Source organism: Sycon ciliatum, chromosome 1, assembly GCF_964019385.1.
Source record: "Sycon ciliatum chromosome 1, ocSycCili1.1, whole genome shotgun sequence".
Lineage (NCBI taxonomy): Eukaryota > Metazoa > Porifera > Calcarea > Leucosolenida > Sycettidae > Sycon > Sycon ciliatum.
The window spans coordinates 76,337,033-76,359,351 of NC_088643.1; the positions used below are offsets into that span (position 1 = coordinate 76,337,033).

Consider the following 22,319-nt stretch of genomic DNA (forward strand, 5'->3'; position numbering starts at 1 on the left):
TGCAGAGTTTGCAACTCTGATCCATGCCTGTAACCTCTGGTTAACGGGTTGGTGGATCTAATCTATCCCCGGGCCCACAATTTAGGAGCTGCATCAGAGAAATCACTGAGTAGGAAATTGGGTGCGGAGTGACATCACACTGAGTCTTCTTTCCACAACAGACAAGCTCAAGCTCTCTAAAGTCCTACTATATAGCTCTTCACACAGTTCCCTTTACGTAACATTTTCCCTCTCTGCATGGCCACATGGTAGTCACTTGACCCCACCAGAATGAGAAGGAAGTTCGTTATTATTGTGCCGAAAGCAGGAGTGCAAGGATAATATTGAAAGTGGCGTGCACGGGAAAGTAATACATACAGTAAGAAAATAAGAAGCGGGTTAGGGAGAGAAGGAAATTCAAAACCTAGCATGAATTGAAACTGTGACCGTAACAATGGCCACTCTGACCTAGAACTACGAGCTTGGAGAGTAGACCAACACCACATGTAGGCATGCTTAGCAGCAGAGGCCAGCTCAAGACATTGCACCACATGTCCAGAGGTTATCGGAACAAAACCAACCGGAGGAGAGTGCAAGAGAGAGAATAAGAGATGTGAAAGCATGAGAGAGAGAGAGAGAAGAAAAAGCGGGAAGAAAAAGCTTGGTGAGGAGACAATGCAATGCTACTCTTCAGCACAAGAAGGGGTTAAAACTTTTGAAGACAGCTCCTAAACAAAGAACGAAATGCCTGACAAAGTAGAATAGTGGGGTACGAGTAAGTTCTGGGTAGTGAGTGAACAAGGGGCTAGGTTCAGGGAGTAATTTTCAAGAATACAAAAACGCACGGTGCGTGCGGGTGTGAGAGAAACTGGTACCGCCTGAGCACCATCTCCAGAGGGAGCAGCGCTGAGACAAAGTGGAAAGAGGATGGCAGCTGGACGTGCCAATGAAAATTATCCAAGTATAGTGTCTGTAAATAGGCTGGTAAGGTCGGGGTAACTAGGCAAATTGTCTAGGAAATACTATGTAGGTAAGTAAGTAGATGATGATGCACTGGGGAATACTCAATCTCCAGGTAATATCTATATGTTATCAGGCGTGGCCATACAGCTAGAAGCATGGCCATACTGTGGATGTTATCATCGCACTTTGGGTAGTGTTACTGTTAGGTGAGAAAGGAGCGTGTACTTTAGACGGGAGACAAGAACAAAACACAACCAAGGCGACCAGAATGACCCACCGTTGTTGGAGGCGCTCTGGGCGATCGTACCCATGGCTTGTCATCTCTCAGACGCTGGTGATGTGCTGTTAGAGGCGACGCTGCTGCATCGTGAACCCATTCTCGGATGGACCATGCGGCTGTCGAAGGATGCCATCACAGGAGAGGGACTTCTGCGATGCAGTTGATGAGGATGATGTGTTGTTATGCGACCAGAGCCTACGAATGGCTGCTGCGTTTGTTGGTTTACCAGCAGAAGAAGAGGAGCTCTGGGACTCCAGGTGTGGTACAGATTTTGGCTTGGGAGAAGAGAAGGGACTGCAACTATTGGATCTCCACGATGGACTGTTCGCTCCCTCATTGCTGCGTGAATGGTGGATTTTAGAATTGCTGCTGCTGCTGCCGCATTCGCTGCCAGTGTCTGACGTGCCGCTGTTGTCATCTCGCGCCAGGTGCTGCAAGCGGGTTTTCTTCTTGCGCCGCCTGCCCGGGGAGCCCTGGGACGACTTGTCGGGAACGCCATCACCACTGGTGGCATGGCCCAGGAGGTGCTCTTCATCGTTTGCCTGATCGCGCCGTGTGCTGGCAATCGGAGCCATTGGCGGCTCGTTCTCACTACCACTGCATGAATCCATCCGATGGCTGCCGATGCTACCGCCTTTCAAGTTGAGCAACGCTACCTTGATGGATGGCGTGGAGCTTGGCGCAGCCTGCTGAATCTGCAAAATAATCCTCCTGGCCTCTTCAGCTGTGGAGAACTCAACGACGGCAAGCGGCTCAGTAGCGGCGATTTCTAAACGGGAGCGCTGGGTGCGTACCTCATTGGGTACGGCTTGACCGGGAAAATAAATAGAAATCTTGCAGATGCGGCCATACTGCTCTAAGTGCTGCTCGACAACGCCCATTGAAGGTTTTGAACCTAGGTTGTAGACCATAACACATTTGGCGAGCGGATTGATTGTCGGGGAGAACGCTACAAGACGCTTCACCTTGGTACCTTCCTCGTTCAGTTGCAGTATAGTGGATGAGCGGACTGCATCTCGTACAATCATCCAATCCTTTGTGATGTTCTTTACTTTGCGGAATGAGGCAACCAGCTTCATGTTCACGAAGCCTCCTTTCCCACGCATGATGTGTCTGTACATGAAGGCATCCTTGGCCACATGTTCATCACTGAAATAAAATTCTACGGCTGTCAGAATGCGAGCTGTTCTCTGTTCGCCACTGACAAGCTCGCCCAATTCCGGGTCCGATGCACCGTCTTCGGAAGATCTGACACGCGGTGAACCACTTGGAGCACTGCTGAATACATCTTGACCTTCAGACTCTTCTGATGAGTTCATTTCACTGTCCGACGATCCAGTCGATCCGCCCTCCTGCAAGTGCATTAAGGACTCGCTCCTCCTCTGAGACCCCACCGACGACACGGATGATGGCAAACCAGAGGAAGCCAGCGAGGCATCAGGCGTGGCGGCCTGCAGCATTAGTTTTGGCTTGGAAACCTCCTCGCTGGTACCTTCGGCATCCAAAGACATGCTGAGGGACGATCGTTTGTTGCAGGTCCCGAGGATCGTCGCCGTGCATGGCCCTGTGACCAGTTCCATCTTGATAGCAAGTTGGAAAATGTATCAGCTGAGAGTAAAGCTTAGGTGATCTACTGCATTCCTCGTAGAACAGCAAGGAAAGTTGAGCACCAGCCTTCTTCAACTATGCTGGCCAATGCATGGGGCGAGGCAACTCTTCCCACAGAAAATCTGCCACGCATCAGCCTGTTTCGAACATCACCATTTTTATTGTGCAGCACAAAAGCGACAGGCCAGGTTCAGTCGGTCAAGTCACGTACAGTCTACACATGCAAGTGCAATGCGCAAGAGTTAACACCCGCTGATGAACTCCGGACTCCCGTATGCTCGTATACATCTTTCTACAAACAAAGGTGCACGAATACGGCATTGCCCTATCATAAAGCGAATGGAAATGTGCACTATATAGTGCACTGTGGAGGCAAGCTCATGCAAATAATTGCTTCCACCATGCAATGCATTGCGATATTGCGCGCCGAAGGGACGCAGAATTCTTGCAAAAGGCAACCAAGGTCATCAATATTCCGAACCCTATTCCGAAAAAGGAGGGAACTTCCGCCTCTCCGGCGCCCGTACCGTGCGCGGGCATGTATGCATGCACCGGATCTGGAGCCAAAGTGCTAGTGGGTACGTTTTCCTTCTTCTCTCTCTTTGTTTACCACGGCGACCCCGTGTGCTGTACTACTTTTTCTTTTTTCTTTTTTCTCTTTTACGTTTACTTTATACCAGGCGTAGATCTACGTGGGCCATCTCCCCTGTACTGCATGCACTGGGCCCTGGCCTGGCCCTTTGCTTGCCCTGTACATAGCTGCCACCATTTTTCTTTGTTTCAATAAAAAATTTAATATTTTGAAAAAAAAGTGGGTCCAATTCCGGTGCAGGCATACTCGCAAGAGTGGCATGGTACGAGCCAGGGAGTGGTATTTGTACTACTCCCTGGTACGTAGATCTACGAGCGGACAAAAGTCAGGGAGCCCACGGCCACATCGTCATATGGTCGGCTGTGGACCGTAGATCTACAGAGGGGTTGTAAAAATTAACACGATTTTGACGACTCCCTTGCATCAACCCATCTATGAATGATGTTATTGTAAACGCATCATGCATATGGCACATGAGGGGAGGGGAGGGGGGGGGGGGGGCAATTCCAATAGGCAACCAGCAGAAAATCCTGCCATCCTTGGGTGATACAACACCTGCCGGGCCGAGGTAACGCGGCAATACCCGAAGACAGTTTACTGCACAGACAGACGGCTGTGCGGAAGTCACATACAAATCCATGTACATGTATTTCCCTCACGTGCATGTTTAGAACAGTTTTAAAATACATAGAACAGGACGAAAACAGGTAGAAGATAATCAGTGCTTCAAGCAGGGCTTCCACAGTGCTGGATTATTCCTATCTTGTCAAATAGGCATGGGTTCACGTGTGTATACAGTATCTGATGAAAGAATCAATTGGCGGTGGAAACGGAAGAAACCAAACATCTGCTCACTCGTATGTACATAAATTACACTGGGAGGTAAATAGCTGTCGAGCTTTGAGGAGACTTTGAACACAATCAGAATGTCGACAGAATGTAAATTCCATGTTGAAAGCCAGAACAAGATAATACCTCTATACGCGTCTACTCCGACAGTAGCAAACGATAAATAGATAAGCAGTGAGTTTCCACAGGAGTGGATGACGTACGAAAGTGTTTGTCCGGGCTACTTGAGAAGTAAACCAGCTGAACACATTGTATATCCTATGAACATAGAGTGCTGGGCGAGCACGTCCAAACACAAACGAATACACGCACGTGGAATACAATCAATGGCTATGCAACAAGTACGTACTCAAGGCAGTCAAGTGCCTCGTTCCACGGAAAGGCACGCTGCAGAGAATAAAATGGCGACATGGCCTGGCAGCAGCAGCGGTGGTGCTGGCAAAGAGAGGTCAATGCAACAAGTTACAGCTTACTCACAGCCATACCACACCACAGCAGCAAGGCAACTGCCATGGTGGCTCACTGCACATGTAGTAGTAAGGCAAGTGAGTATCCTCAATCATCGCATTGGCGCTGCCGAGACGCGGTTGAGCTGCCTGCCGTACACCGCACTGTGCCTGGCTCGCACACCAATAGCATGCGTGGTGAGTACACATACAGAAATACCTGTATCTCTACCTAGGTGTTGTGGGCAACAGATGTGTCGAAAAGAGAGGATGAGACGCGGTTGATTTGTAACGTGAGGGCAATGAACACCACCACCAGAGTGATACCAACTCCAAGAGCAGTGTGCTGCAACATCGACAGCAGACAGCATAGATAAAAAAGAAAGAAAATGCACCGTTGAATTAGACATAGGGTTGAACACAGGTAGTTGGGTAAGAGGCGATTTACACGACGGGAGTGCGTCCCGCCGGGAAGACAAGCACGTGATCCCGAGAGCTTGCCGTGATACGGGAAAAAGGAAAATTGATTCACATGGCAGGATGCACGTATAGTACCTGCAGTACAAAACAGTACACGGAATGCCACGGTATGCATTTCCACCAGGGAGTCGTACTCAAACTAGGGAGGTGACACGGCACAGAAATCCGTGTCACAGGGGTTGACTCGCACCCGTGACCCCTCGTTGTTATTTTTGGAATAGTTCAGTCCAGTCCGGTCCGAAAGGTCATACTCGGATCGACTCGCCTTCTGTACTTCACCTCCAAGCGTGCCGCATGGGTGTCTAGTTTTTGAAATTATTGAGGCAGCACATTTCGTTTACAGCCCATCACTCGCCAGTATTCTTTGAAAGACTACCAGCAATTTTTTTAGCTCCTGCCATGTCCGAACTACTTGATAGCAATGATGGCAACAGCAGCAGTTATGAAACGGCGTGTAGTGTTGCGGTAACTGTTCAGAACTTTTCAGAGTCGTATCCTAGGTTAATCCGAATACTAAAAATTGACCCAAATTGCACATAACACGAAGCTGGTTTTCGAAAATTGTAAGTCGTGTATCTGCCCCATTTCTTCTTTATGACTTGCACAATACACCAGTCTTCCTAAACAACACATTTATAGCAGGGGTTAAGTACCATATAAGAGAAGTACAGCCAGTGATATTGTCATGTTGAAATACTACAATTTTGTCACAAATTACACATAACACGAAGCCAGGTTTTGAAAATTGTAAGTCGTGTATCTGCCCCATTTCTTCTTTATGACTTGCACAATGGTCCAGTCTGCCTAAATAACTCATTTATAGCAGGGGTTATGTACCATATTAGAGAAGTACAGCCAATGATATTGTCAAGTCTAAATACTACAATTTTGACACAAATTACACATAACACGAAGCTGGTTTTTGAAAATTGTACGTCGTGTATCTGCCCCATTTCTTCTTTATGACTTGCACAATACACCAGTCTTCCTAAATAACACATTTATAGCAGGGGTTAAGTACCATACAAGAGAGCTACATTGTACATCTAGTCATACTGTCATAAACAGCCAGCATTTTTCCTGCAGCAGTCACACCACCATCGTCATTATTTCCAGGGAAATCCTCTTACATTGTCAGCTCCTATGTCGTTAGATACAATGTAGGGGGCTGTAGGACCGGCTCGTCAAAAATAGAGAACCTGAACAAGCGTGCTCGGGACGTCTCAGCAATCGTAGTATGCCTGAGCACTCCAATAAAAACTTGATCAATGGCAAAATCGTTCCCCACAGAAAAATCATACTTTGCGGGTCTTGCGTTGCACGCTTGGAGGTGAAGTACAGAAGGCGAGTCGTTCCGAGTATGACCTTTCGGACTGGACTGGACTGAACTATTCCAAAAATAACAACGAGGGGTCACGGGTGCGAGTCAACCCCTGTGACACGGATTTCTGTGCCGTGTCACCTCCCTAGTTTGAGTACGACTCCCTGATTTCCACCCACCAGCCCCCTCATGGCACAGGGACCATACCGGGATAGGCAGCGGGATATGTTCGCGCCAAAATATGAGTACTAGTACATGTGATTGAATCTCCATGGCAGCATCACACACGGGATGAATCCTGCCGTCGTGTAAATCGCCTCTAACCACTTTCCATTTTACCTGTGGACCTGCCGGGTAGGTAATTGGGCAAGAAAAAAAATGTCCCCGGCGGGAATTGTACACGTGCGTGTGCACGCACATACAAGTATGAATGTTTAGGTTCAATTTTCCGGCATAACGTTGGTCGCATCTGACCGGCTTCGACAATCCTGGGCTTGTTGGAAAGCTCATAGCCATAGTGCCATCGGAATAGGAGATCCCAAATGCAGAGCTGTACACTCTAGATAACATTACGTGTACTCCTGCTAGCTGCTCACTGTTCAGTCACTACAGTGCGTGCGCAGCGGTGAGTTCGCCTGCGCCCGTCTCGGGCTGCACTGGACAACACAGCAAGCGGTGCGCCACCAGTGTATGTACTAGACTGTAGCTTACCTCACTAGTTGGCGATGGCTTCAGAAAGATCTCCATGCTGATGTCGTTCCATCTTTCACGGACAAAAAAGAAGAAAAGTGAACAAGCCAACAGCACAAGTCAGCAGCAGAGCCGGGCAGGAGTAGTGAATAGCTAACACAGGTAAAGTACATAGTCAGTGACAACTTGTAGAGATGTTCCAAGTAAGGACAACAAGAACTGAAAGCCAGTGGAGACAACATCAGTGGTACATGACGATTGTGCAAGTCCACACAAAGCTTATTCCAGGAGGGGTTAGAGACAGAGAGAGACATGCATTGAAGATCCCACCCTTGTCAAGTATTTCAGAGGGCTTCCTGTGTCTGGACCAACAGTTGCAAAGACTTTCACTTGTGTACTTGACTCACAAAGACAAAGTTACACTCAGCCAGCCAGCCAGCCAGCCAGCCAGCCACACACCCTCACTCACATGTCCGTACTAGGCTGGTTGTCTGACAGTAGACACATGGTACATATACAAGTAGCAATTCACAATGCATGTACCAGTCAGGTCATACCAAACCAGTGTATGTACCAGTCAGGTCATACCAAACCAGTGTATGTTCCAGTCAGGTCATACCAAACCAGTGTATGTACCAGTCAGGTCATACCAAACCAGTGTATGTTCCAGTCAGGTCATACCAAACCAGTGTATGTTCCAGTCAGGTCATACCAAACCAGTGTATGTTCCGGTCAGTGCACACCAAACCAGTGTATGTTCCGGTCAGTGCACACCAAACCAGTGTATGTTCTCACCGGCTCTCAGTCCATGTGGAATAAACAGTTGATCGGTAGTCGACGGGATCAAGGAAGGCCGGTGACTGGACAAAGTAGGTGTAGACCGGAGCGATGACACACCGCTCTTCAGTGCCATTCACACCAGCCCGCATCAGCAAGTACGAGTTCAGCTGAAAATAAGACAAAAAAAAAACAAGGAGAAAGTAGACACAGAATATAGTATGGCTCAACATTACTGGTAGTAGATGCGCAGGATAATACGGGTGAGATGGAGCAAGAATGAGCACACGAGATGAGCTCAGACAAAGTCAGGCTTTATTCGCCAACAGAACGAGGGATTTGAAATGCAACATGATTCATTATGCCACGTCCAAAGCAACTGTGTGTTAGTTTAACACTATTACCACATTGCAAAACCGAACTGGTGAACTGCATGGACGAAAGGCTGCCGCTCTCCCCTTTCCTGCACGAGCACAAATGTCACTTCTCTGCGGTTGACGTCACAGTATAAGAATTAGCAGAGAAGCAGTGTTCTCTGTCCACCCGGGAACGGGTATGAGGGAGCATGGGGTGGGATAAAAGGGGGTGACGAGTGCAGGGTCGGCCTCTTTGGTCTTTGTGCTGTGGTGGCCCCCACTGGCAATGTTGACGTGTTCAATAGTGGTGTGCACGTGTGAATGAGTGTGCGGATGTGTGCGCAACGAGTGGAGTGCAGGGTGGACAGAGAATATCTGACTCACCGAGTCGCCTTTGGGAGCTTGGCAAGACGTGCTGGTGTTCAGAGTGCGATTATCGGCACCGAGTGATTGCGCAATCAGACGCTGCACAGCATTGACAAGGTAGTTGTTGGGACCATTGTTCACACCAATGTAGCGCGAGTTCACCAGGTAGTCGGCTATACATAGGGAGGGAAGAAAGGAAAGACCAAGACAATCTCGCCATCGAAATATTTTTTAAAAAAATACGAAATATATATATTATACTAGTAGCCAGATACTATGTGCAAAGTAAGTCATCCTTAGTGCCATCTTAGAACTAGGATCACGTTCTATGCTTGATCCACTACCAGCAAGCTCATTCATTTTGACAACACAAAGCTGATTATCAACTAGAACGTCCGGCTATACATACGCAGTGTGTGGCCTGCGGTAAACGACTGCTTGACAAGCGGGCAAGAGAAGTTCATTGTGAAGCAAACGGTCAAATCCCGGATCTGTCAAGGCACACGCACACGCAGACACACACGCACACAGACACAGACACACACCAATTTGATCAATTCCCTTCAATATTACACTTGTTGTGGATAGATTTTGGCGTTGATGCTTATTTTTCTGTTTGTGAAAGACACTTTCCAGCACAAAATGCACGAACTACTCGAGTGAACAAGTGACTGACTTGAGGAAAAATAGTACATGTACAAACTTGTTTCATCCCTCGTTAGGAAAACTGCACTCAACTCACGCCTGGAGAAGAGCATATTTTACGTGACACTCTGCATGCTAAGAGGTCGACCATGACTACGTTCAGGCAGCCTAGCAAGTAACAGTTGGCCGCAGTGCATGACAGTGTGTGACAGTGGGTGGCAGTGTTGCTAGCTGCAAGTTGGCAAACATTGCAACACGTACCTACATCTTCCTTGTGCCTTTTTACCTGATACAAGTTTTCAATGCTGATTGAGAGGGTTTTTTTTTAAACTCACTTCAACCCAAATACTGTAGAGGCAGAAAATTTCGTCGGTCAATAATTTCGTCCAACTCCAAAGAAAAGGAGTTCGTCTGGTTGAAAATTTCGTCCATGGATCATAAGAGTGTATAGAAAAGCTGGACAAATCGATATTCGTCCTACATTTAATTTAGTCCAAAAGCTCCTTGGACGAAAAAGACGAAATTAAATTCCAGACGAATATTTCTGCTTGTACAGTACCAGGATAGCTAAGAGCCTCGAACAAGATGCAAAACCCCAACTAAATTACAGAAAAGTGACAATCAGACAATGGCAAAAGGTCCTTTCCCAACTCCGTATAAAAGCAACCCAGTAGAGAATGTTTTTTTAAAGAGGTTGTTTCCCGTTTCTACAGTGCATTCTGCATCACGGTGCTTACATATTCTGCGTTGGCAGCGATGCTGGACTGGATAGTCGTGTTCGCACCAGCCAGCTGAGCCAGAGTACGAGCAACAACTGTGGAGAGCCTTGTCAATTGGGTCTAACACACACAAACACACATGACGGCGGCATACCGCAGTACAGTCAAAGTCAACAGGAATAAAGGAGCATGACAAAAGTACACACAAAATACAAGTCTTGTTGCTATGGCATTGTCTGCCTGGACACTAACTAACGTTACATGTACACTTTGTACAGCCAAAACACGCAGCATAGTGAATTTCGCTGAGCTACACATATCAAATAGCCTATACAAGGAGGTAAAGTAAAAGTGCACCATGTCCAAAACACCATAAAGGACGGGTTCTGCCTGAGAAGATTGACCAACACAGCGGAATGCAATACCAAGAACTGGAAAAATACCAAAGCAGCCCATAATTCAGATTGACTCCTTCAAACTCTCTCAAGCACAGGGGTTTTACAAGTATCTCCAAAAGTACACATGACACGGGGTTGACAGCACATAATTTCGTGGTGGAAAATTCTCTGGCCATATTCCCTGTGTACATGCGTAAATTTAAAACTACTAATTGGCTACAATTCACTTGGTCGTAGTTGCTTTGAATAAAATCAGTAATACGTGGGGATGAACAACCCAGACATTCTGATGCGAGTGCTAATAAGTTGTACAAGTATCAAACTTACAATAGTTGCCGAGCTGGTGGAATTCTCGGTGACCTTCAAGTTCTCTGCATCATCCAAGTAGCTGTTGTAGAATCTGATAGCAGCCACACCAGTAGCACACATCAATAAAGGCACAACGTGAGTACCCACACACATGCACAATACCCCGCCGAAAGGGCGGACAAACGAAGCAGTCCATTAGGCAACTGAGCAGTACCATGGCTTCTACAGCAAGTGCCCTGGTCCCATTGTGTACTCTCTTCTATCACTATGGCAATTCAAAAATCAGGCACGGTACTTGTGAGATGAACCAAGCTTAGCAATCTGCCACAGACAAAGGGAACTAACCGGTTGGTGAAGCTGCTTCCATGGTCGGCAATGTAGGCTACCTCAATGCGTTTGTCTTCACGGAGGAACATCTGGGACGACGCAGGCGGCAGAGTACCGGAGCCAGCGGTGAAGTTCATAGAGTTGTCCTTGCCATGCTGCGTTAGGATGGCACGCAGCTGTGATCATGAAGACAATGCACAGCACACACAGCATGCATCACAATTAGACAATAGACCGGACAAAGCTGCACTGGCAAAGAATGAAGCCCCAACAATCGTCCCAAGGCACGGAGCCAATATTGCTGCCGACACAGAACAGTGGAGGGCTACGGTGCGTTGGGGGAAAAGGTATGACTTGGCAACATCAGCCAGAAGCTCAGGAAACACGATCGATCATGGTCAATGCAATTTTTTTCAACAAATGTATCATTGAATTATACAAACAGATACTGTACACAAATCATGCCAGTGCATATGCCAACACGTACACCCAAAGGCCCAACACACACACACCCAAAGGCCCAATACACACACCCAAAGGCCCAATACACACACCCAAAGGCCCAAAACGTACACCCAAAGACCCAATAACTCACAGCTTCAGTCGAGTTGGAACCATTGTCATAGTGCAGGAAGAGATTGTCTGGCACAACGCTGAGGCCAACCTGGCCAACTTCAATGATGGTCTTCACACTGGATAGGTTGAACGTAGCTGGAGCAAACTGTGGCACAGAGCATCCAGGAAAGGAGGGAGTCAATCAAGTCCAACCCACCGTACGAATTGTACAGTAAGAGTTGCACCAGGTAGCCAGCGCAACCAATTAGCAGCTCAAAACTAAACATGTGGATAGCAATGCAAGCTCTATCAGCAACATAAACAACATCTGCCAGAGTCACCAGCTCTATCCTCTATTTTAGTGGATGCGTGTCAGTCGCCATGCCAACGCTCTGTCTTACAATATTCTCGCCGCTGGGCACTTGGGCCGGGAATGTTTTCTTCATGTCGTACACCATTCTCGAAGAGCCAATGTAGTCAAGTGATTCCTACGGGAGAGTAAGCAGAGTAGGACCAAAGAGAGAAACACACATCGTGAGAGGAGTACACAACATCAAGACCATTCTAATAGAGCCCCTTTTACCGCTACTGGCTTGTGGCTGCAGACAACCGGATCGCCATGACTGGTGCATACTGCGCGTGACCTAGCATACGCGCTCTTTAGGGTACGCCATTCTCTTCTATTCTGTGCTCTGGTTCACCAAAGTTGAAGACGATGTGCTCCGTAAAAGTTAACCACTTCACCCTCCGCGCATGCATCGAGCTCAATTGCTTGAGTAGGCTCCCGCAAGTCAATGCCCCACCCCCTATGAAGTTGGGTTCTCATGTTAGCAGCCAGCGAAAACATGTACAAAGAGAGCAATCCAGTACATCATAGATGGCGTAAATGTTTAGAGTGGTGCACAATTCATGTCCATGTATACTTTGGTGATTGTTTCTATCGACAGCTAAGAACTTTCCCTTCAACTTACATATTTCGACTATCAGAATCGAGCAAGAAATGACCAAGTTACGATAATTTGAAGATATCGGTGACCTTCGAAATTGCACCACATCCGAATGCCTTACTTGTATGTAGTAAGTGGCAGAGGATTTTCTTAAAAGTGTACACGACGTCTGCCAGGACACTGGCAACTCAGAACTTACACCATTGAATATAACATAGACAATCTTCTTTGCCCATTCCTCTTCCCGGGCAGCTTCCGGTGCAAGCGCCCGCAATGCTGCCATGAGGGCGACCATACCTGCAGTGCTGCTCTCAGCACCCGGGACAACATCCTTGAACAGTCCTTTAGCATCAAGCTGGACAGTGAGCGGGTATGCACACGCACATACACACACGCACGCACGCACGCGCGCGCACACACACACGCACACACACACACACACACACACACACACACACACGCATACTGTAAAAGCCATATATATAACGAAGTGCTTATTCTAACGAATCAACGAGGAGAAATCTGTCGTTAAAACAGAAAACGTTGGACAGAAATCTATACATATTGTTGCTATCGAGCGTTGAGAATGAGTGAGAATCGTCACCTTTGATACACGTAAACTGGTCAATTTTAGGAAATCGTTATATATGCGCCTCGTTAGAATAATGGCTTTTACAGTACACATTTTTGGTGAAAAGGCCCAGTGGATGAGAGTCAAATCCTGGTAGTGCTAACATGGTTAAGGGCACCGGCAGGCAGCAGCGTGGGCAACTGGAGAACATTAAATGGGTCTTGGACAAAAGAGACAGGACAGGAATGGCAATCTGCACTACCTAAGATGATGAAAGTAGAATATAATACAGTTTAAGACAAAACAATCGCATCGGCCCCTTACCCGTGTCACCACAAGGATGATCTCGCGCTCACTATACGTATCGCTAGCATTGCGACCTGTCAGCGTTCCCCACACATTATACCCCTCCAGTGGGTCACAACGTGTAGAGCTGCCAAAGATAGGTCCGTATAGTCCTGCATGTCAACACAACACAAACAGGAATTTCGCAACTTGCCCCAAACCATAGCAAAACAATCCACAGCAAAGGTCTGATTTCAATCAACACAGATAAAGAAATACATAACTTTGCGATTGTCTATAATTCTAAAAGCCATTGCAGTATGCGTAGAAAACAATAGAGGTGAGTGGGTTGAAGATGTCCAGTTGCTAAAATTCTTTGCAAGAACAGATAACAACCACAACTTGAACTAAGTACAATCACAGTGATCGGAGAGGAAGGCAACACAGATGCGATACTACTGGAGTAGGAAACATCACCCCCCCCCCCCCCCCCCACACACACACACACAGCCACACACACAGACAGGCATACCTTGCGTCATACACGTGAACGTGTCCTTGACAGCGTACATGAAGTCGAGCATGTTGGTGGCACACAGAGGGTAGTCCGGTGGTGCATCGTTCACAAAGGAGTTGTACTTTCGCGTACACTGCAGGAAAGAAGAAGAGAAAAGGATGAGATGCCAGCACTATAAAACATATAATGTTACCTGCTTGCTAGCTGCAATCATCAAGAACTCAGAAAGCAGAATACAGGTATAAGAAGTTTAATTAGGAGGTTAGGGCAAAATTCCTGGGTACCATCATTGAGGTGAAGCAGCGAGTGTAGGTAAGAAGTGAGATGCAAACAGATGGATATCATGCAACAGCCGGCTACATGAGTGCGGAAGCTGGTCACTGCTGCGTTCCCAGTCCATGCACAACCAACCTATCAGATCGCATAGTTATCAACACAACATGACCAGCTTACGTCCAGGATCGTAGAGAGGTTGGTTCCGGGGAAGAGGCTGTAGATGGGGAAGTCATAATCTCCAAGGAGCAGACCACTTCCCTGCAGGCAGTCATGGCACAAGAGAAGGCAAAAAAAAGAAGAAGAGACAAACAGCACAGTCAACAGTCATTGGGAAAAGGAAGGTAAAGATAGGCATGCAGCGCTGTCAATATCAGACTAAAGGGAAGCTGGATTGAAGCAGATAAAGAGGTCACCTTTGTCAGGTGAAGGAATTAGAACTCACATCCATTTCGGTGTATCTGTTTCCCAACACATGCCCACTTTCAAGAAAGCAATGTCGAGCTATACACTATTAGAGAAGAAATGACCAAACAGGCTGCATTATAGCATGTGCATTCAACAAAGGCACTCTCGGGAATCAAGCCTTGACCTTTCACTCATGACACAATCGTTTTTAACAGTATCACTATAGTTATTCAAAGCCAATCAGGGATGTCTGATACTGCTCAAGAACAGCAAAGTCTTCTACCAGGCAAAGGACACAGTTGGTCGCGTGGTCATATTATGCTCTGTTGTAGACCTACGACCATCATGTACATGTACGCACGCTCTGCCACACCCTGTCTATTCGCAATAGGTGCTGAACAATCACAACCGTGCAGTTAATTAAAATACTAGCCACGTAGAGACAGTCAAGTAGTTCCGTATGCTTACAGCTGGGTTCCAATTGCACTGCGCGTCTTTGGAGTACAGGCCTGATGCAATCAGAAGGGGAAAAAGAGCAAAGTGCATGCACACATGTAGCAACGTGTATTACACAGAGCAGTCTTGAAGTCAAACGCAGTCACGCAGTGATGACAGGAGACTCTGATGAGATGCTGGAAAATGTGATTCTGCAATGACCTCTAAACACCATGCATACACGCATGCTTTCCTTTCCCTCGCCAACAGAGACAAACAACAATGAGAAGTATGTCAGTTTTAGAAGACAACAACAACGTACCAAAACCTTGGTTGGGGCATTTCAGGTCTGGTGAGAAAGATTGTCCTGTTGCAAATAGAGACAGCCAACAAACCAGTCAACAAGCCAGCAAAACATGATCAAATAATCGCAACTACATTCACAGCTTCCAAGGCTAGCTTGTGTTACCCCAGCATGTGTGACTACATGCACTCCACTCATCAACACCATACCGGTACATACAAGTAATAGTATGCAAGCCCAACAACCGCAAGCCCAGCACAAAAACAGAGAATAGCAAGGTCATCCCAGGCCCGAGCGCACTCAACAAGTCGAAAACTAGGGCTTTGTTCGACTGTAAAAGGCCCGCGAACAGAAAACGGTTTCGAATGCAGCTCGCGCGCTACGTGATACTCGTGGAGCAGGCTTTGATGGGATAATCAAAGCCCGTTCAGCAAGTGTGGAGTTCTAGCATGCCTTGATCGCCTCATCTAGAGCTTTCTAGGCCCTGCTATGTGCAGTGCGATTGGTCATTTCCGTGCCTACAGTCATGTGACATGTCAGAAGAACCATTTGCAATCTGCTGTACTGGAAGCCTTGTCTGGACTCGAGTCTTCAACTCTTGTCAAGGCAAGATGAAGTATGGAATCAAGCAAGAGTACGAGATCGCCTAACCACAGCCCACCGCGTGAAGCATGAAGGGCTGTGATGTAGGCTGATCGAACACGAGCACGAGTGTTTTGATTACATTTCTGACATGCACCCAAGCTAGTAAACTGATATCGTACTTATAAATATTTCGCGAAGGGCTGTGATCGGCTGGTAGAACATGAACTCGACTGTTTTGATTGGATTTCTGACATGAACACACATTTCGATCTTCCTATTGTGCTTGAAAGCACGGCTCAACCTTCTCGAGTAAAAAAAGCGAGCTTGATCGGTAAATCAAAGCCCACTCAGCAAGTATGGAGTTCTAGCATGCCTTGATCGCCTCATCTAGGCCCTGATAGCGATTGGTCCTTTCCATACCTACAGTCGTGTGACATGTCAGAAGCTGCCAGCTTGGCAGGTAGCCCAGATCCACTAGTGATCACAGTCCGTGGATGTGGAGGCCAGCCCTAGTGCCCTGCGTACCGCGTCCAGCACCAAAGTATTACCGGTAGTTTGGTCAGGATCTGACAGAATAAGACCTAGTACTTCTGAAGTGATTTCGGAACCAAAAGTGTCCCATGCCAACGCCTGTCAAAAACCCAGTACATGTAATAGTATTACTGTACTACTAGTAGTATGGGCCATGAGTGAGCCTAGGCCAGGGTCATGATGCTAGCGCTGGGCAGCTAGTCCTACTACTACGTCTACATGTAGCGTACATAACAGTTGCATGACTGTGATATGACTAGCCACTGAGTCTGTTTGCGCCCATGTCCAGTACATAACAGGGCCCAGGGCCAGCTCAGCGGTGTCAGAGAGTAGATCTACGACACTCGAACCCCGACGGAATAAGAGGAGCTCCGGAGGCCAGCTCGCGTGCACGCAAGGCCGCACCACGTGCAAGTGAAGTCCGTGGAGGTAATTTCCCGTGTTCGGAGGCCAAGACTGTCGTCGTGTCAAGAATGGAACTAGCCAACCTTCACTTCGGCCTTCACTCTTCTCTTCGTATTCGCAGTTAGTACGGAGAGAAGTATATCAAGAAATTCTGGACGAAACGCGCTGTCTTTCGGAGGAGCAAGCATGTAGCTAGTTGTTGAGTTGTTGATTGTCCTTGTTGTTCTGTTGTGTATTACGCTCTGCCTTTGTGGTGTTGAGCATTGTCAGCACTCTGGGTACATCCTTCGGTAGCTAGTTGTTATAAAATTTCTTCGAGGCTTTGCTAAGTCGTAGTAAGTGTGAGGTACGCTGTTTCCGTACCATTCTGCCCATATCTGGTCAGTGGAAATAGGCTCAGAGCTGAAGCGGACAGCACTAGTATGATACAAGTAGTAAATCCTTGGTTTCAAACTGACTACAATCATCATCCGCTGTTGTCGGGCGTGGACGGCACATTGCCGCTGGGTCGGCTCTCCGTGGTAATATTGGTTTTGCTTGGACCCTATGGTGAACGTATTCTAGCGAACGTGTAGCCAAAGAGTCGCAGTAATTATGACGAGTGTATGCAGTATCCCACGCTGCAAGAATAACGGGAAGAGCGAGGCAAAGGTCGCCGCTGCTAGTGGCGTAGTGTTCTATTGAGTTCCCAAGAATCCCCCCTCATCGTAAGGCCTGGCTCCGCGCTCTGAACGAAATTGTACCGAGCCGTGATTTTACGGGTGATCACGTGAGAATCTGCAGCAAGCATTTCCCGAATGGCAAGGACTCACAGAGTTGCCAAGTTCATTTTTTCTTTGGCCGGGAGATCTCCCTCCAAAGGGAGGTAGCCAGGCGGGACGTCGGGCGGGAGGTCGGGCGGGAGGTCGGTGGGCCTTTAAACGAGTGTTTTTTCCTCCGTAAACAAAAAACTTTGCGATGGACTTTTTGGGACTGGTTTGCGCACAAACTGCCGTGAAATTAGTCACGATTACTTTCCCTGACATGCCATGAAAGAGATACGATGCAAGGAAAGCGAGCATTCCACACAAACCGAGCGGAATCGATGGTTGCGCTGTGGCAACATACAATGTAGGTGATGACAGCCATGACGAGCGGAACTGAAATACCACTTCTCCGAGGACATAATGCTCGACTTGGCCTCTCTAGCCCTTAGTAGTTTGAGAGTGATAAAGACCGATGGAAAGGGGCAGCGAGGCCACACAATTAGAGAGGGAAAAAGCAGCTGTAAAAAATAGTTTACACCTCCCTGGTGGAAACGAGTTATCGCCACTGTGGCGGATTACGCAGCTTAAACGCCTACTTGAACAACGGCGGCATCACCAAAGTTCAGCGGAATGAAATCAAAGAAGTGGAGAAAGGCTGATCTGAAAGAGCTGAAAAGCGACTCAAGAGAGATGACGACTCGAGTGCAGAACTTCTTTTTCTTCTCTTTTTTTTACCGGATGTGTGTGTGTGCATGCTTGACGAACTTGATAAAACGGCTGCAAGTCGGGAGGTTTTTGATATTGGGCGGGAGATCGGGAGATGTTTCAAAAACAACACCAAAATCGGGAGATCTCCCGGGTGATCGGGGGATTTAGCACCTCTGACACTGACACACACAAACACACACACACACACACACACACACACACACACACACACACACACTTGTATTTGCTCACTGCCAAAACTGGTCACGTGGGTCTCCCCGGGAGAGGGGAGAGAGACTCAAAAGGAATCTTGGAAAGATGACTCAATTGGATATCGAACCGCCCAACGGCCGACACCCCCTGAAATCCCCAAACTATGGGTGGACTTGGAAAATGATCCCACTCATGGGATCACCACACCTCGGTAAGGGGCCATCCGTAAATATCGATATTTATTTAGAAACGAAAACTAGTCGTTTAGGGGGGAGGGGGTTGAGCGCTTGTTCGTTTCTCGAAAAAATATCGATGTACATTTTGCATGCGTGAGCATGTCCAGAAAAAAAGACCAAAAAATATCGATACTATGTACCATTTGTATGTGTTTGTTTCTCAGGGAGGGGGGGGGGGGTTGAAGAGAAACGACTAGTTTTCGTTTCTAAATAAATATCGGTATTCACGGAAGGCCCCTAAGTGGATGAGGACAAGGTGCAGAAAAAAGATTGACAGCATCAGGGTATCCGCCCCGGGATCCAACTGCAGTTACCCCTGCCTCCAGTGAAGGTAATACTTGCTGCTAGTGTGGGTGGCTAAATCAGAGTGGATCTGATATCAGCTCCACTAGCACCCTTGATTACAACACTTCAAATAGAAAGTACATGGACCCTGAAACCAACAAAGGCGGCAGGTACAACAATACACCTTCAAGCAGCCGAGCCTGTTAGAAACAGACCCAACACTATCCGGCATAAGTGTACCCACCAACCGAACTAGCTGGCATACACACATACACACATACACACATACACACACACACACACACACACTATCGATAACTCTACTCAAGGCAGTACGACTGTATCATACCGAGCAGCATGTGTGCATACGCCACCACACTAGATAGTGCAAACAGGTGATGTACGTACCATTGAGGCTTGACGACTTCTCCATTATGATAAGAGCACCAGCGATGCGTGAATTGCCAATGAACTTAGTAAGCATATCAGGCTGACTACAGGGGACCAATGAGAAGAGAATTCCAGAAAGCTACGATTAGGATTGAAATAAATATATAAACGCGTCAAATACAACATTGTGATGCATCACCAGTACAACATTCTTTTGGTTATATTAGCACTTGATCTTTCGTATACTACTAGCAGCACCCGGCCAGCGTTGCCTGGCCGAACGTGGCATGCGGGTGAAGCAAGTACAGTCGTCCCTCTCTAATCCGGCACCTTTTGCTACGGCATTTTCTGCTGGATTAACGAGGGTGATGGATTAAGAAATCCTGCCCTCTGACCCGGCCCTACCCAATTTCATGCATGTATCATACGTCAAAACGCAGGGTTTTTCCGTGTCGACCCCAGTATTTGGTGCACGGCTTTATATTCTCAACTTTTCTCCAGGAATATATATGTACACAGTGATAAAGTAAAACAGAGAACATGTTCACATGTATACGTACTCTTGCACACACACGCACAGTCGATTTACGACTAGTAGTAGTAGTAGTAGTAGTAGTAGAATTTATTATCTTACTAGGGAACTCCCAACAGGCGTTGCCTTTTAATGGGAACCCTAGGACTGCCGGATTATGAAATCAAACTACGTGCAGTTTGAGCGATTCGTTTCAAAAAGTCACTGCCGGAGGCGGAATTCAAGTGCCGGATTAAGATGTAGGAATTGAACGAAAAAAATCGGTTTCATCAGAAAATGCGCCGGTTGGCAAGGGTTCCGGATAAACAAGTGCCGGATTAGAGAGGGACGACTGTACATGAACAGCACACGTGCTCAGCACGTGGTGGTGGCTACACGATTCGCACGCTTCGCGTGCTCAGTGCTTCTGCGGCCGCTAGCTACACTGTTCGCACGCTTCGCGTGCTCAGGGCAGCGCTGCTCCGCAGCGCTTCTGCGTGACACACACACAAACACACGTCACAGGTGCCTCTTCTTTATAGTATATATGTGTGCCATCAGTGCAGATGTAAGATCATGTGGATTGTGTTGGTGCATGCATACATGCAGTTCTGACATAGGGTCCGGGCTGGCATGCGGAGCTGGTGTTGGCTCACTGGAAGTGCTCTTAGATCTGAATATACGAATGCAAGAAGCCAAACTAGAATTTCTGAGAAAAGTCTGATCTCTTCATTCGATATTCCTTTCCAGCCTAGTTACAAAGGACTACGAGATGGTGAAAACATCGCACAGTAACCTCCTCCACAAACAAACTATCAGAATAGCACACTGCCCGAGACAGTGGTGAAAAGTACTCACGTTGCCAAAAATGATTGAGTGATGAGTGGAACGTAGGGATGGTGAGTACCAGTGGTCATCACCCAGGCCAAGTCAACTGACGAGTTGACCAGGTGCATAACACCATGAGCTCCACCGCTGGGTGCTAGGAAAATGTTGAAAGACACATGCCAACAAAAGCAGCAAAAAAAAGGATGGCTATATATTATATAACTGCATGTACCACTCAACTTCAAGTCAAGCATACTCCAAGCAGATTCATTGCCACGGGACTGCAGTGCCGAGATTTCAGGTTTTGCATGACTTGGGCGGATCAACTCTTTATTTCGAAATCAGGTTCGGCCATAGCCAGACCAACCGGGTGCAACAGCCCTGTGCCATTAGTCCAGTAACCCCAGCACACAACTAGGTGTACTAGTGGAGATTTCGGACAAGTACAGCAGGCAGTATTATGTACAACACCATAACACTGCTGGCTAGAACAACAGTGGAATGCAGAATATCCAAACGTCCACTATCCGAACGATCGATTATCCGAAACACCTGGTCACGCACTTGAATTGGTGGCGACAACGCGGAGTTTGCTGTAGTTTTCCCACCCGCAGCACCGCAGCACTGGTCAGCTGGATGCATGACAGCAGGGTGTCGTCAAAAGACTCAAAACCTATCCACATGGGCAATTTTGAGGAGCTGGCATGCACCTTCCTGTGGTACTGCAAAACAATGAGAAATGATGGGAATACGAGGGAGTACATCTGTTTTAGATGGGTGTGTGACCGCTCCCTTATCCGAACATGCTCATACTCAATGTCAGTACCATACGTCAGTATTGTACCAAATGTAGCGCGTTCTGACCCCATAGTACTATGCCAATAAATTGGTGGACAACCACGCATAAAAAGTAAACTTTTGTCCTTTCGCTCTTTAATCAAATTCTTGGCTCTACATCTGAGTCCATGTCCAAATAGATTCTTCTTCTGATAATTCAAAAATCAGGAAAAATAGTACAAAAGAATTTCTTTGCATGACTTACAGCTGCAGCCAACTTGCTTATTTGCATTGGTCAGTCGAATACATGGACTAAAGCCATTTTTTGAATCAATCGTCATATAGATTCTCTCGCTGACGTTCTTCGCAGCATCGCCTGAAGAAGAATTAGGAAATGTGAGAATTAGAACAGTCAATGTTGACAGGAAACACAAAGCCAAGAAAACTCTTGACGCTGCGCTTACTCAGTTGGAGGCAGACAAGAAATATGACAAGGCCCGCGCGAAGCATCATTGTGAAATAGAGGCACCACAAATATCAACTCAAATGAACTCAGGATCTAGGAGTCCTGGTTTGTTGGAAATACCATAACCTTCAAATAGCGATATTTGCAGCTTTCTGTGAAGCTTCCACTCATAGCAGGTCCGTCTGTGGCAGTCTGTGGACTCCGCTTGGGCTCCGTACTCACAGACTCGTAGATCTAC

The 22,319-nt window shown here is 47.2% G+C and overlaps 2 protein-coding genes across 2 annotated transcripts; both read right to left on the reverse strand.

Annotated features, from left to right (window-relative positions):
• Nucleotides 1–273: 273 nt before the first annotated feature.
• LOC135805523 (la-related protein 6-like) lies at nucleotides 274–3,182 on the reverse strand. The gene has a single exon (XM_065319570.1). It carries the CDS (start codon nucleotides 2,800–2,802, stop codon nucleotides 1,288–1,290), a length of 1,515 nt encoding a protein of 504 aa, XP_065175642.1. The 5' UTR covers nucleotides 2,803–3,182; the 3' UTR covers nucleotides 274–1,287.
• Nucleotides 3,183–4,046: 864 nt separating this feature from the next.
• LOC135805524 (nicastrin-like) lies at nucleotides 4,047–22,256 on the reverse strand. The gene is made up of 20 exons (XM_065319571.1): nucleotides 22,080–22,256; nucleotides 21,881–21,991; nucleotides 20,869–20,992; nucleotides 19,518–19,603; nucleotides 15,419–15,463; nucleotides 15,130–15,170; nucleotides 14,434–14,514; nucleotides 13,996–14,113; nucleotides 13,503–13,636; nucleotides 12,807–12,962; nucleotides 12,062–12,148; nucleotides 11,701–11,826; nucleotides 11,124–11,281; nucleotides 10,797–10,869; nucleotides 10,090–10,191; nucleotides 9,117–9,198; nucleotides 8,726–8,880; nucleotides 8,004–8,155; nucleotides 7,230–7,281; nucleotides 4,047–5,063 (listed from the first exon to the last, which is right to left on the reverse strand). Exons 1-20 carry the CDS (start codon nucleotides 22,126–22,128, stop codon nucleotides 4,950–4,952), a joined length of 2,046 nt encoding a protein of 681 aa, XP_065175643.1. The 5' UTR covers nucleotides 22,129–22,256; the 3' UTR covers nucleotides 4,047–4,949.
• Nucleotides 22,257–22,319: the final 63 nt, after the last annotated feature.

Coding starts and splice junctions, on each gene's coding strand:
- LOC135805523 (XM_065319570.1), bottom strand. CDS start 2,802: ATGGAACTGGTCACAGGGCCATGCACGGCGACGATCCTCGGGACCTGC.
- LOC135805524 (XM_065319571.1), bottom strand. CDS start 22,128: ATGATGCTTCGCGCGGGCCTTGTCATATTTCTTGTCTGCCTCCAACTG. Junction 11,282..11,700: donor GTTCCAACTCGACTGAAGCT/GTGAGTTATTGG, acceptor TCATGATCACAG/CTGCGTGCCATCCTAACGCA. Junction 10,192..10,796: donor CCACCAGCTCGGCAACTATT/GTAAGTTTGATA, acceptor TGTGTGTGTTAG/ACCCAATTGACAAGGCTCTC.